This window comes from Acomys russatus, chromosome 10 (genome assembly GCF_903995435.1).
Source record: "Acomys russatus chromosome 10, mAcoRus1.1, whole genome shotgun sequence".
NCBI classification, from domain to species: Eukaryota; Metazoa; Chordata; class Mammalia; order Rodentia; family Muridae; genus Acomys; species Acomys russatus.
In genome coordinates, this window is record NC_067146.1 from 66,029,103 (window position 1) to 66,042,914 (window position 13,812).

At 41.3% G+C, this 13,812-nt stretch overlaps 1 protein-coding gene across 3 annotated transcripts in view; it reads left to right on the forward strand.

Annotated features, from left to right (window-relative positions):
- The window catches only part of Pde1c (phosphodiesterase 1C), a 475,928-nt gene that overhangs the window by 114,962 nt on the left and 347,154 nt on the right, over positions 1 to 13,812 (forward strand). For all 3 annotated transcript variants that reach the window (XM_051152305.1, XM_051152303.1, XM_051152304.1), the window contains exon 3: positions 6,676 to 6,847. In XM_051152305.1, coding sequence (XP_051008262.1) covers positions 6,676 to 6,847 — 172 coding nt within the window. The remainder of the gene's footprint in view (positions 1 to 6,675; positions 6,848 to 13,812) is intronic.

The window sequence follows — 13,812 nt, forward strand, 5'->3', positions numbered from 1 at the left end:
CATTACTAATTTTAAAGACTAACTAACGGTTTTCTTTGACAGTGTTTGTGAGGGATAGAAATGAAGAGTGGGAGAAACTACCCAGCTCACTTCCTCCTAGACTGGCTGAAGTCGGAGCCAGTTGTAGCTGCCTTGTGTTTTCTACATTTTCACGTGCTCTTGAAGGCGAGGAAAAGCATGAGGTTTTCTGCTTGTTCTGAAACACTCATCACAGAACTCTGACATGTTTCAGCACTCTGGCAAAGTACTAGGGGACATGGGCACAGATCTCTCTGCCTAGGTACAAGTACAGGTCCCTCTTCTGTCAATCTTTACTAAGTCAGTGGCCATCTTCTAGGTATCAGCAGATTCCTAAGCCTACTCATTTTGTGTGGCCTGCTATTCAATGGAAACAGGCTGTTGTTAGTCTTTTGACTTCTGAAAGAAATTAAGAGAGAAACTTAAAACAGTCTTTCAGTTTCCATTTCCTACCAGCTTCCTGGAGTTCCCTGGAGACTGGCAGTGTAGCTGAGATCTTACAGGTAAATCTTCATGGATGGAACCCAAGTTCTACTTAACTGTAGCTTGTGTCAAGTGGAATAATGGCTAGGATACCTCAGAATTGGCTTTGATGATCCCTTGAAGGGTTTCTTTGTTATTTCGCTTTCTAATTTTTGTTTGAATTCAGTAGAAAGGTCATTTTTTATTTTTTACTTATTTTTTACTACCTGATACTGTGAACATTTTAATGACAGCCATCTTGGAAGTGTTTACTGAGAAGATATTCCACTTTTACTCCAGTGTGCATGCGCAAGCTGTCTAAGTGTCTTGGAAGACAACTCCTCAGAGCACTCCTTCACTGTGGTCCCACTGTGCTCTACCACAGACTTGTTGGATGGCACTGCTATCTGCCTGGCTGTCCAGAAAGAAACCCCTTTCTGTCTTGAACTTCCTTTCTTCTTTGTCGTATGTGCCTAATCAACTATCACTTCCTTTGGCTTCTACTTTATTCGTTTGTTTTCCCAAACTACCCTGGCAAGACGTCGGCTTTTGTCCTAATGCTTATCACCTCATGCTCCCAAGATGGCTGCTGCAGCTCAAATACTATTTTCAGCTTTCAGCAAGAAGAAGAAAGGAAGAGGGGGAAAAGGAGGAAAGATGAAGTTTACAGGGAAGAAAGTGTTCTCCTATTAAGTATTTGCAAGTTTTGTTTCCAATCATATTTAATTTATATTTAAATCATATTTAATCACGTTTCCAGTCATATTTAATTGAGGCCGAATTACAACACAAAGCTACCTACTGCACCAATGTTTTTTTTCTTTTTCTTTTTCTTTCTTTTTTTTTTTTTTTTAAAGAGGAAGGCAGGTGAGCTGGGAGTTGCTGACGAGAGTTAAGTGATTTCTAGTTATTGCTCTTTCTGTATCGGCCTTTAAATTTGTCATTGTGCCTTTATCTGGTGGTACAGGTTCTGTAGGCATCTCCAAAACTGCTTTTTCTCTTGGGACCCATACAGATGCACCAGAATGATAGAGAGCTATTGTGAATCTGCTGATGGTTGCAAATGAATTTGTATTTCATTACTTTGTTTACACTTAAGAATTAGTCACCTATGTATATTAAGATTTGCTATTTCGGTTGCAAATAGCATGCTCACTTTGTGGGTGTTCATGGGGACCTTCCTCTATGTAGGCTCAATTTTCTTAACCAATATATTTTATTAACAACTTAGTGACCGAGCATACGTCCCTTATAACCCAACTAACCAAAACAATAGGAAATGAGGATTAATGGACACAATAACAAAACCTTAAGGATATCAGTTCCAAGGAATGATTCTCCATGCGTGAACCACAGGATTTCTTCTGCTGGAACATCGGGTAACCAGAACCCAGAGCCTCAGCAGGAGCCAGAGCCCCGAAGCCTTCCCTTGAGTGGTTTTCTCTAGGAGCGTCTTGAAGTGCAGTGATGAACAGTCAAATCTATCCCAAGTCTCCAAAAAGCCCTGCCTCCAGTTCTGGGCTCATTTATATATGTGCTCCCAGAGTCTGTTCATGGGATCTTTTCAGCTGGCAACAATTAAGCTCTTGCATGAGGTGGTTGCTCTTCTAGTGAATTAACATCACCTGTTCTCTCTCACGAGACCGTTCTGATCCCTCACTTGGGATCCTAAAAAACAGGTTTATCTCTCCTTCATCTCTAGCCCTGCTCTGCAGTGTACTAGTCTCCCTGAAAAACAGATAAGATACTACAACTGTGCATAAACACCCTTTACTCTTAATTAATTAATTAATTAATTAATTAATTATTTTGGCAATTATCATTTTATTCAAGCAACTTTACAAATGACCCAGGAAGTGTTTGGATTTTATTCTAGACAGCACCGCTGCCTCTGCTCCAGCCTCAGTGGGTGGCTCCATTGTGCCTTTGAGCGGCTCCACGTGTTTTGTTGGCTGCTGCACTGCTCTGGCCTTAGATTCATCTCCTAGGTCACATTTCTTTGTTGCCTTTCCAGGGCCCTGAGGCTGAGTAGGTGAGCATTCCTTGGATTCCTTTCAACCTTGTTTGCTCCCTAGCTATGGTGTTGTGCTATTTATTGTTAGTGGTTGGGTCTACAAAGACACACCAGTAAATTTAAAAGAAGACTGCTCAGAGCTATAAGTAGGATCCATTGAAGATTTCCAGTACTTCCTTTCACATCCCTAACTCCTCATTCATCTCTCCATGCTAGGGTCTGGAATGGGACCTGGCACACTGATGAAATCCAATGCATGCTTATCGAATAAGAAAATAAAGGAATGGAGAAAATGCCCAGGAAGTTGATTGGAAGACCTTTATGTAGCAGCTGCTATTCTTGTTCTTTCTCCTGGAACCAGAACTTCATTAACATATAATTAACATAGAACCAGTCTTCATTAATAAAACCAGATCATATTAAGCTATATGGTTAGGGCTTCAAAACTGTCCTGCATTTCAGGGGCTTGTGAGTCTGTTTCCTGTTCCTAATGTGTTCTTGACTGATGTAAAAGAGGTTTGGATGGACACCCCAAGTCATCATCATGGATGGCAATGGCCATTAATAGAACTGTTTGCTGCCACTGATGCCCTTGACAAAGGTTCAAGAAGCCTTACAAGGTACTTTCCGTCAGATAGGTGGTACTCTTCTCCCCTTCACGACAGAGCCATCCTTTTGGCGTAGCAAGCCAGTACTTGTTCTGTGATAGGCTGCAGGCGCTGGTCACAGTCTTCAGGAAGTTGACTATCCCTACGTACATACAGGCCTACTCTCTACCTTTCTGTCCCAGCATGAGCATAGCTGGTGAGTCTCAGACTCCTCCCTGTACATTACTCACACTCTGTCAAGAGGCTTTGTTGAGTTCGAGTGGCATTCCCTCGGCCTGGGTGGAGTGCTGAAAGCCAAGCTTCCTCAGATGAATGCAATTCCACAGAAGCGAGGCTGGGCCATCTCACAGTGTCTTGGTGCAGATATAAAAGTCTTCCTTCTGGGAAGAACACAACCAGTGTAGGCAATGGTCATTGTGTAAGCACCTGCTCTCAGATAAAATAATTGGGGAAAGCCTACATTTCCTCAAAGATTTTTCTCATGAAGTTATTTATTGATTTGTTATTTTAATTAGCCTTTAATTAGCCTTAAATTTTCATGATTTTCATGAAGATTACAAAATAATATAAGAAGACTGCATAGAACCCACACCTAGTTTCTTCTGTTACTATCCTCATACATTACTATGATATATATTTATTAAAAATAACTTAATCCCAGGACTTGGGAGGCAGAGGCAGGCGTATCTCTGAGTTCAAGGCCAGCTTGGTCTATAGAATGAGTTCTAAGACAGCTAAGGCTACACAGAGAAACCCTCTCTCAAAAAACCAAGAAAAAAGAAATCAATATTGACATGTTGTTATAGACTGCAGTCCAAATAGTGTTCAGGTTATTTTTCTTTCGCATGGTAATATATGTTAAGTGCCAAGATCTCATTAGGGACACAGCAATACATGTTGCATTTTAGTGATGTCTGTTAGGCTCCTCCTGGCAATGGTAGTTCCTCTGGCTTTCTATGCTATACAACTACGATAGTTTTAAAGAGTATTTGTCAGGTATTTTCTAAAAGGATCCTCAACTCAGGTGGCTGATATTTACCTCATGACTAGACTCTGTGTTTCAGCCATTTCATTTATTTAGGTTTTCAGACTCATGAAGCCAACAGATTAGGAGAGAACTGACATTATATAGACGATGGCCGTTATGCCCATGCACCCTAGCATGGCTATGTGGGAAAGCAGTGGGTCAGGGGGCGGATGCAGAAGAAGGGGGTGCTGTGAGTAGGAGTCATGATCTGGGTTTCTATGGGAAGAACAGATCGGATCAGGGAAGGAGTCACAGGATTGGACAGACTGATTTTGTGGTCTCCGGAGCAGAAGGTTGCTTACATTTAACTCCAAGTGACCTGTGCCCTGAGTGATTAGAGGGCTGGAGTTATCAGAGCAGTGAATAGAGATCACAAACATAAAAGGCCAATAAAGAGGAACTCAGGTACCCCTGGTGCGAGCGGATGTTAAAGCACAGCAGATCAAGGAAAAGTGAAGAATCTGGCTGTGCTGGGCATGTACACACAGGCAGATGTCAAAGCCCAGAGTTTCCAGAAGCTGCACCCATGCTTAATAGACAAGATTCCATGTTGTTATGGAACTGCTAGACGAGGTAGGAGAGCATTTTGTCACATTGTAGCAGGCCTGTGTTCTGTTAGTGTATTAGTTGGAAAGCATTAATAATAAACTAAGAGTCTTGGTAACCTGCTGTCCTTCCTCTGAGTGCCACCAGGTCTCCCCCTCCAGGGGACATGGTCAAATATGAGGCACCAGAGTACGTGTGAAAGTCATACCCCACTCTCCACTCAACTGTGGAGAATGTTCTGCCCATTGGCTAGATCTGGGTAGGGGTTTAAAGTTTACCGCCTGTATTGTCCTTGGCTGGTGCCTTAGTTTGAGCGGGACCCCTGGGCCCAAATCTGCCTATCATAATGTTCTACTTGTAGGTTTCTAGGACCCTCTGGATCCTTCTACTTTGCTATTCTCCCATGCTTCTCTTATCTAGAGTCCCAATAGGATGTCCTCCCCTCTGTAGAGACTTGATACCCTATGAGCATATACAGGGGGAGGAAATCCCCCTCAGGAACAGTCATAGGGGAGGGGAATAAGGGGAAAATGGGAGGGAGGGAAGAATGGGAGGATACAAGGGATAGGATAAGCATTGAGATGTAACAAGAATAAATTAATAAAAAAATTAAAAAAAATGAAAAAACAATGGAAGAAAAAAAATAAACTAAGAGTCACCAATAATGTGTCAGTGTTGCATTATTGAAAAGGAATCATTGAGCACTTCTACTTGGTGTAATGTAACCAAGAGTGAATGAATCCAGATTTGACTTTCCTTCTTCCCTCTGTATGTGTTCCCTGTCTGTTGTGTAAGTCTGAATCTATGCCTTCTTGAACGCTGTCATGTGGATCTATCTGTCCCTGGCTCTGTGTCTTTGTGCGCATGAGCATGCCTATGTGTGTGTCTGTAACAAAGGGCGTTGCTCTCTCGTTAATAGAACAGTACAGAAAGTATCATATTAGGGAAGGCATAAGGAATAGTTTACAGAATTTTACAAGAGATTAAGTCACTGATTCTAACTTAACCCAACAGACCCAGATACCGGACAGGATTATAATTATCATTGTTTATTGAGCATTATTTTATATTAATTTTATAAGGTTTATTTTATTTTATTTTCTGTTTTCAGCAAATGATTATCATGACACACATACACACATGAATCACTCTCTGAGACAGGGGCATGAGAGAGTACCTAGCTTAAGATCACAGCAATGCTTTAGTTTAGGTTCTAAAACTTGATTACATGGGAAATCCAAGGCAAGTACTGTTGGTTGTTATATTTGTCTCTCAAAGGCAGGTTAAACAACAGGCTGAGTACCGAGTAAGTTAGTCTTAAGTGACCTCAGGGTATGTTATTAATTCTGTCGTTACGGTCCAGTCTCTTTGAATGTAAGAAATATTTTTATCACAATGTTACACATTAGTATGCTGATGTTGACTTTCATCTTTTGGCTAATTCAACTCTACATTTGTAGCATCATCTTCACCTGATGTTTACCCTTTACTCTTAATTCATATGTCTGGTGTTTGCAGACTAGACTTTCAATCAATAAATATGCAAAATAGCCTTTCTCAAATATTGATATTGAGGAAGAATAGTACATTTTGATAGTGACTTATAGTTCCTAGAGGTGGGTATCTCTTTAGAATGATGTGTCAAAACCTGGTCTCAGGCAAGCTGAACTCAGGGAAGACCCGTGTCTCAAAATCCCTCTGTCTCCACCATGGCATTACTATTACTAAACACACATCTTCATGGATACACTTAGTCCTATCCAACACGTCAAGCTGATCCCTCTGCACTGAAACAGGATGTCCACAATGATCTGTATGTCTAGTCCTAGCCTGTCTTCTGCATGTAAATAAAAAGACATTTGATTTATCCACCAATGACCTGCTGAGTATCTTATGGAGCCCTGTGATGTAGGTGGTGATGAGCAATGTCTAAATCTTCTGCTCTTCCTTTGCATATCCTGAGTGGAGGTGAAGATCACACATTTCTCTTTCATCCTTAGGCTCTAAGTCACAGAACTGTCTGTGGAACTCCCTCATTGATGGGCTCACCGGGAATGTCAAGGAGAAGCCACGGCCAACAATTGTCCAGGACACCCGACCCCCAGAAGAAATTCTGGCAGATGAATTGCCACAGCTGGATAGCCCAGAAGCTTTGGTGAAGACATCCTTCAGGTTTGGTGGATGAGAATCCAGTTTTTCCTCCTTAATGATTTTAAGAGCTGTCTCAGTCCACTTGGATGCCCACTCAGGGAGCAACAAGTGACTTTTTTGTACTGTATGAATTAACATTGATGAAGTATTGTTGTGATTAATGCTAGCTGGACTTCTAGGTAGATTCCCCAAATGTAGTGACTATTTGTGGTTCATTTCTGCTGGTAGTTAATTGGTATTGTCATCTCAGTGCAGAGGCTCAGGTCTCAGTGATGTTGGCAGCCTGAATTGGGCTAATGACAGTTTTGCTTCAAAGGACAATGATGCATCTGGATAAATGCACAGAGATAAAGCATGTGGTGGAATTCATTCAGCTCTGTGTCTTTGCTGTCTCTTGCTCAGGGGAGGTCTCTACTTGTGAGAGACATAAGCACTATGGCTGAGGTAAATGAACTATGATCTTGTGTTGTTCCCCAGGTGGCTGGATGCTCTGCGCCTTGCCCTTAGACTGGCATCTCCCTGGAAAGGCCGCTTTCATTTTCTTTCAACTGTATCCACCATTTTCATTACAACTCTACCTCTTATCTTCTCATTCATTGTAACAAAAGTTAATCTGGGTATGAATGTGTTATGAAAAAGGGATTTAATTTTTATGAATTGTCCTTGAAACATCCAGTGCTATTTGTGTCAGAAATTGAGATTTCATAATTCTTTCAACTTCCTGTCCTCCCCTGCTTTCTTTCTATCACAGTAATTTTACTGGTTCTACTTTTCTTGTCAGTATAAATTTTCCTTTTCTACAAATAACTAGTGGAACATGTAAACTTAACTACAGGAGACCCTTAGACTTCATAAAATGTTTTTTAAATGAGTTGTCTTTTGCATAGAGGTAATGTGTGTAAAGGCTTAGTTAAAGCCATTTCATTGTGTGCAGGTTCTTAGGTAGATTGAATTATAGATGAGTCTGAACAGAGGTGTGAATAGGGGTTTTGTTTGGATGTCTTAATGCAACATAATGGCTACATTGGGGAGACAAGAACTGCAGGCAAATGATTTTCTTATTCCCATAAAGGGTTTGCATCCTGAGGTTTTGGATGAAGGAGAAGCTCTCTCTGTGAACCTGAATTTCTCTGCAAATGATGGCAGTAAAGCATGGATGTTGATTGGTTTTCTTAGTTATGCAACCTTGCCCTGGAGACTGTCTGCTCATATGCAATGTATCCATAACCACTTCCTCCATCTCAAAACATGCTCATTGCCTTCTTTTATTACTGGGTGAAGGGTTACTCTCACAGAAGGACCATCTCTGCATCCATCTTCATCACCATTACTCATTCTTCTTGTAGTGCCTTAAGCTTTTAAATAGAAAGTATAGATTGGTTGGTGGCTCTTCACTTGATGCACTAGTTGTAGTGCATGCCAATGTCTTCAGTCCTGAAAGAGATTAATGATAAATTATTAAGGTTGGGACTGCTTTGTGATACTTTGTGAAACTTAGCCCAGGAGCAAGGCAATAGAGGACACAAATACCCCACCTCTGTATGAGTGGAGGCTAGAATCTATTGGCATTAGCCAATTATTTTTTGGTCCTCTGTGTGTTATTCTACACCATTCTTCCATTTAACATTAACATTGTAAATGGAACATATTACTTTCTACAGCTTTACTTGTGAGTATTAGGATCAGGGGTGTGTGTGTGTCTGTGTGTGTGTGTGTGTGTGTTTATGTGTGTGTATTGGCATATAAATTGTCAAGCATACTCAAAATACTTGGTTTATTATCAATTAGTAATTAAGCAGTATCAGCTTATCCTTTCAATAATGCCACTTTAAAAAAACACACATTTTGAATTTCAAATGAAAGAAGAAACTATAGATGAATTTTATATAATTAAAAATAGGAATATTTGTCCTGTGGAAACCTGAGAGTTGTTGACTTGCAATGTCTATGACCTACGGGAAAATCTGCCTTATGCTCACATAGTGTTAAGCTTCAGGGAAATCACATACAGTTGGGAGTTCTCACCTGAGGTCCTGGAGGGTCTTACTTGCTGAGAAGGATGAAGTGATGCCCAGGAACTGTCAACACCCACCCTTTCAGGAAATCTGCAGTGTTGATACTTTTGAGTGCTGCAGGGTGAGTGATAACTTTGATTGCTCCATTCTTCCTCTCCTTTTGGAATCCAGAGCCATGAAATAATGTTACCAGCTCTTACTACCAAACAAGATCCGAACTGCAATGGTAATACGCCTAAAGTGCCAAGTCCTCAGGAAGTCCTGGGGCTCTTTGGCTCCTCACAGATGCCCCGTGCTTGCTGACAGTTTCAGTATCAGCTCTAAACCTGCTGTCTTCCATCACCCACCAGAAAGAGGAGGTGCTATGTTATGAATAACCTCACGGACTTACTAGGTGACACCACCAAACCCACATATCCTCCTCACAGTGTTTGTTGTCCCTTGCAACCCATCCTCATTTGGCAATACAGACATTTTCTTAGCCATCTTCAATAAAGTGGACGCTCAAAGGGAAGCTGCTTAATTCCACCATCCCCTAAGCTTTTCTAGCTCTTTCCAAGTGGGTAGAAGCAAATATACACAGGCTACCTCCAGGACAAAGAATGAGAACTGGCTTGACAGTTGTGTAATGTGTTCATTCAAATAAGTCTTCTTAGACCAAAGGAACAGAGTACCACAAAGTAAAATTCGATTTTCCATTCCTAAAGTTAGGAAGAGTTCATATGCTTATGAATAGCAGAAAATTTTCAGAAATGTTTAAAGAGTTTGTATGTTTTCATCTTCTCCAAGCTTGCTGTTACCATAGCAAATATGCACATACTGTCAGGTGTGACCCTGATGTGGAAGAAACTTAAAATATAGAGGTGATGTCATAGAGGATTTCCTAGGAGATTTACTTGGAAGACATTAAGTCATACCAAGTAGGATTTGTAAAGAAGCACTGCCTCCAAAATACCCCAAAGATAATGAATCCGCTAACCAGGCCTGTTAGAGATAAGCAATATGTAGTCTGCTGGGATGTAAATGTGCATCAGGATTGACCAGCCATTATGGTCCACTCTTCTAACAGAAGCAGACACCGTGACTTAGAACCAGCCATTCAACCCAGTTCTCTATCTGAAAACATGCTTGCAATGAGCAGCTCAAGGAGACAGTGCAGGGTGATGACCATCATTAATTCTGGCCTGCTATAAAGCCCTTGATGTTTTTCTTAAGAAAAGCATGATTCTGCCAAATGGGCAAGATGACCCTGGGTAACAACTATTTTGAAAAAAAATATAACAGCACTGACACACATGAAAGCATTTTGGCAATACCTTTGCTGTGTACATTTTGTATCTGCCTAAGTGGCCAGGTGTGAATATGTGGCATCATAAGCCTAAGGTATATATTAGTTAGTGAGACCTTTGAAAGTTTCTGTTTGAATCTGACTCCCTTTGGGCATTAGCCAGAGCCAGATGGTGCTATTCTGGAAGAGCTTTTTCTTTGTTTTTCCTGTGTGGAGTAAATCCTTACTAGGGAGGGAACATATTTCTGCTTTAAACTTACAACCAACCCAAAAGATGCTGCCTATTTGTGGTGGTTTGAAGGAATATGGTACCAATGGGCTCATTTCATTGAACACTTGGTTCTCAGTTGGTGGAACTGTTTGGAAAATATTAGGGGGTGTGACCTTGTTGGAGGTTGTGTGTCACTGGGGGTGGTTTTTGAGGTTTTAAAAGACTTATGCTATTCCTGGGGTCTCACTCTGTCTCATGGTTGGGAATTGAGATCTGGGCTCTCAGCTCTTCCGTCTCTCCACCATCATGGACTCTAGCCCTCTGAAACCATAAGCCAAACTAAATGCTGTCTTTTATAAGTTGCCTTGGACATGATCTTTTATCATAGCTATAGAAAAGTTACAATGACACTGCAGAGAAGAAGAAACTCTCTCAGAAAGATAGACTCTTTGATTTGAACTGAATTCAAAAATAAACTGGTAGAAATGCTTATTTGGTAGTTGCTGTCACTAATGGCAGTAGCCAGAGGGAAGCTAGGATCCCACTTCAGATCAGGTACTGTTGATTATAAGTCCTTGGAGTTCACCTTAAATAACCAGATCATTGAAAGCATGCTCATGCATACAGTCCAGCCCCAAGACAAGTTCCTGGATTTACCACCTCAAACTTGTCCTGCAAAGAGCCTAGGACTGCCACTGAAGGTTATCATAATTTATATCAGTTAGTGGTAATGACAGAATGTGTCACTGAAAGTGAAACATTGACATTCAGACTGAGAAATTAAGGTTTTGGAAAATGATTGGATAACCCTCCCTCCTAGGCTGTACACTGCTATCTGAGGTATGTAAATACCATCTCAGGTCGAAGCACATCTGGTACCTTTGTCTTCTCCTTCTCTGCTGGATGAAGGACAGATGCTCACTGTTCTGCAGCAGACATTTCAGTGTCATCTTGTGAAGAAAGTGCTAGGGCTTGAAGGGAACCCGTGTTTTTTCTTGTCCAAACCCAGGTCCCAGCTGTCTCTGGGAAGTGCCAAGGTTTAACTCTTACTTGTATTGAGGGTTAGAGTTATCATCATCTCAGAATGGACGCTTCCAGGTACCCAGTTAGACAGGTTCAGTGTTTGGTGTATCTATATCCAATTTTAGTTCTGACAATCCACTGGCAGATTGCATTCAGAAAGCACAGTTCTTATTTCCGCTCAATAGTTCCTAGACTCCTTGCATGTCTCTTAATGTACAACATACATGTTACTAGACAAAAGGTGAAGCTGTGGTTTCAGCTTTACATGACTGTGGGACTGAAAGTTCCGTGAGCATTTAATAGAAGAACTCTGCTTTCAAAACCCATGGCTCTTGGAAAGAAGAAAGTAAGACCAAGAAAGGAAATACTCCCTGGAGACCCTACCTGAGATCCTCTTCTTCTTGTTTCTCATGGCCTCTCTCTGAGTCTGATGCTTTGCCCTAGTTGTTCTTAAAGAATGGAGAGCAGATAGAACCCGGTGCTAATGGGCTCGGTCTAGGCAGATTGGGTATGAATAAACTTTTAAGTACCGCCATCTGAGGACCCAAAAGAAAAGGAAACTTTCCCCATGAGAGCCTGATTTGTCACTTGCCTGCTGCTAGGCCCTCAAGAATTAACAAAGTGAGTCTTGTTATCCAAACTGCACATGTCAACTAGTTGAGAGAGTGAACCACATGTCCAAAGTTATCAGCAGGTGGCAGAGCTAAAGAATTGAAATAATACCCCCTGGCCCCAGCCAAGAAACCTCTACCATTTCTGGCCACCACCATGTCACCATGACATTCATGTCCCTGGAACTGTTAGGAATTAAGAAAAGGGGATTGGTGCTACTAGTCTGAGTGTGATCTTTGAAAATATACTTTGATATCCCAAATTTCTTGTAATGCAGGCCATACCCTGCTCTTTGGCATCAAGTGTGTTTTTAGTTTAGATTTATGCTTTCAAACCACCTTCTTTTGGATAAAAGCTGTTTCAGGCACTGCCCCTCAAACTTTGTGTCTGAAGGGTTCTTTCAGGAGTTTTGTTAAATGAAGACTTTGACTTAGCTTGTGAGGCTGTGTTCCCAACAATCTCCAGAAGATGGCGTGGTCTGAGGACAGTCTTTTCAGCGGTAAAGGCTGGAACATCACAAACACGAATTTGTGAAGTGTGGCTTGTAACCTATGTGCAGTCCTTTTTATCCTGTTTCCTCATTTTCTAAATGGAAACACAAGCTCCGGAGATTACTGTTAAGATTAAGTAGGTAGAAGAGGCCACCAAGTCCTTCTTTTCCCAGAGTTCCAACACAGTTTTTAAGGTTACATTGACCCTTTATAAGCAAGCTCTTTCTTCTAATCCTGCGTCCTAGGGATAGAGCCCTGTGGATACTATATGAATAAGGCTGGACACAGACCCAACTTTTTGGGCAGTAGTGGAAGGCCTGAAGCCATCCCGTGTGCCAGTCATTTCAGATACTTACCTTGAGCTGTATGACTCCTAGTGTTGGTTGCCAGGTTTAGATGGCTTTGCTTTTGGAATCGTCACACTCACTCCCCAGAGTCACCATGGGCTTGTTGAGCTTCTCCCACTCAGAATAGATGTATTTGGGTTCTGGCATTTATTTCCTAGATTCTACACATAGTTTATTAAGAATGTATCCCCAAGAGCAGAGACCCATAGAGCCAACACTTCAGTTTGGGAGGAGCTTACAGCCTTGTCAGATGCCATTGGATGGATTGTGTTTTCCGTCCTGAATTAAATCACTGAACCCCTTGTTTTGGCATTTGGCAGTCATTTTTCCACTAGGGACTCCTGCCAAGAACTCATTTTCTGACTTGATTACTTTCAGGAAATGTGCAATGTGGTTGATGGGGGGCATGGCATGTGGCTGAGTCCCTGGGGCTTCCAACCCCACCCCTGGGTGAGTCATGAGTTAGTGTGCCCAGTTAGTTCACGGGAAGTCTGGCTGCACAGATTTCTCTTATCAACATGTGTTAGCTACCTATAGGGACTCTCAGGGACATTTACTTCCTGATTTAGTGTGGCTGTCAAAGAATTTCTATGTTTATGGTCCTCTGTAAGCAGAAGAGTCGTCTTCAAGTTTTCTAAGAGAGAATATGAAGGAATGAATTTGAGGATTTTAAAACATTTTTATGCATCTATAAATTTTTTAGGTCAGTATGCAAATGGGCTTCATTATGTCTTCTTTGCATATATATACATATATCTGTACATATATGCATATATGTCATTATATTTTATTATCCTACAACTGTCCTCCCTTCCTCTAGCTAATTCCCGTTCTTCCACCAACTAATTTATCCTTCTTCTTTCAATTCATGTATTCCATCACCCTCTCTGTGTCTCACTTCCTTTAAGACCCAACTTTTTACTTTTGTGAACTGCACATGCACACACACATATATAAATATGTACATATGTATACACACATTTGTGCATGCACAAATTT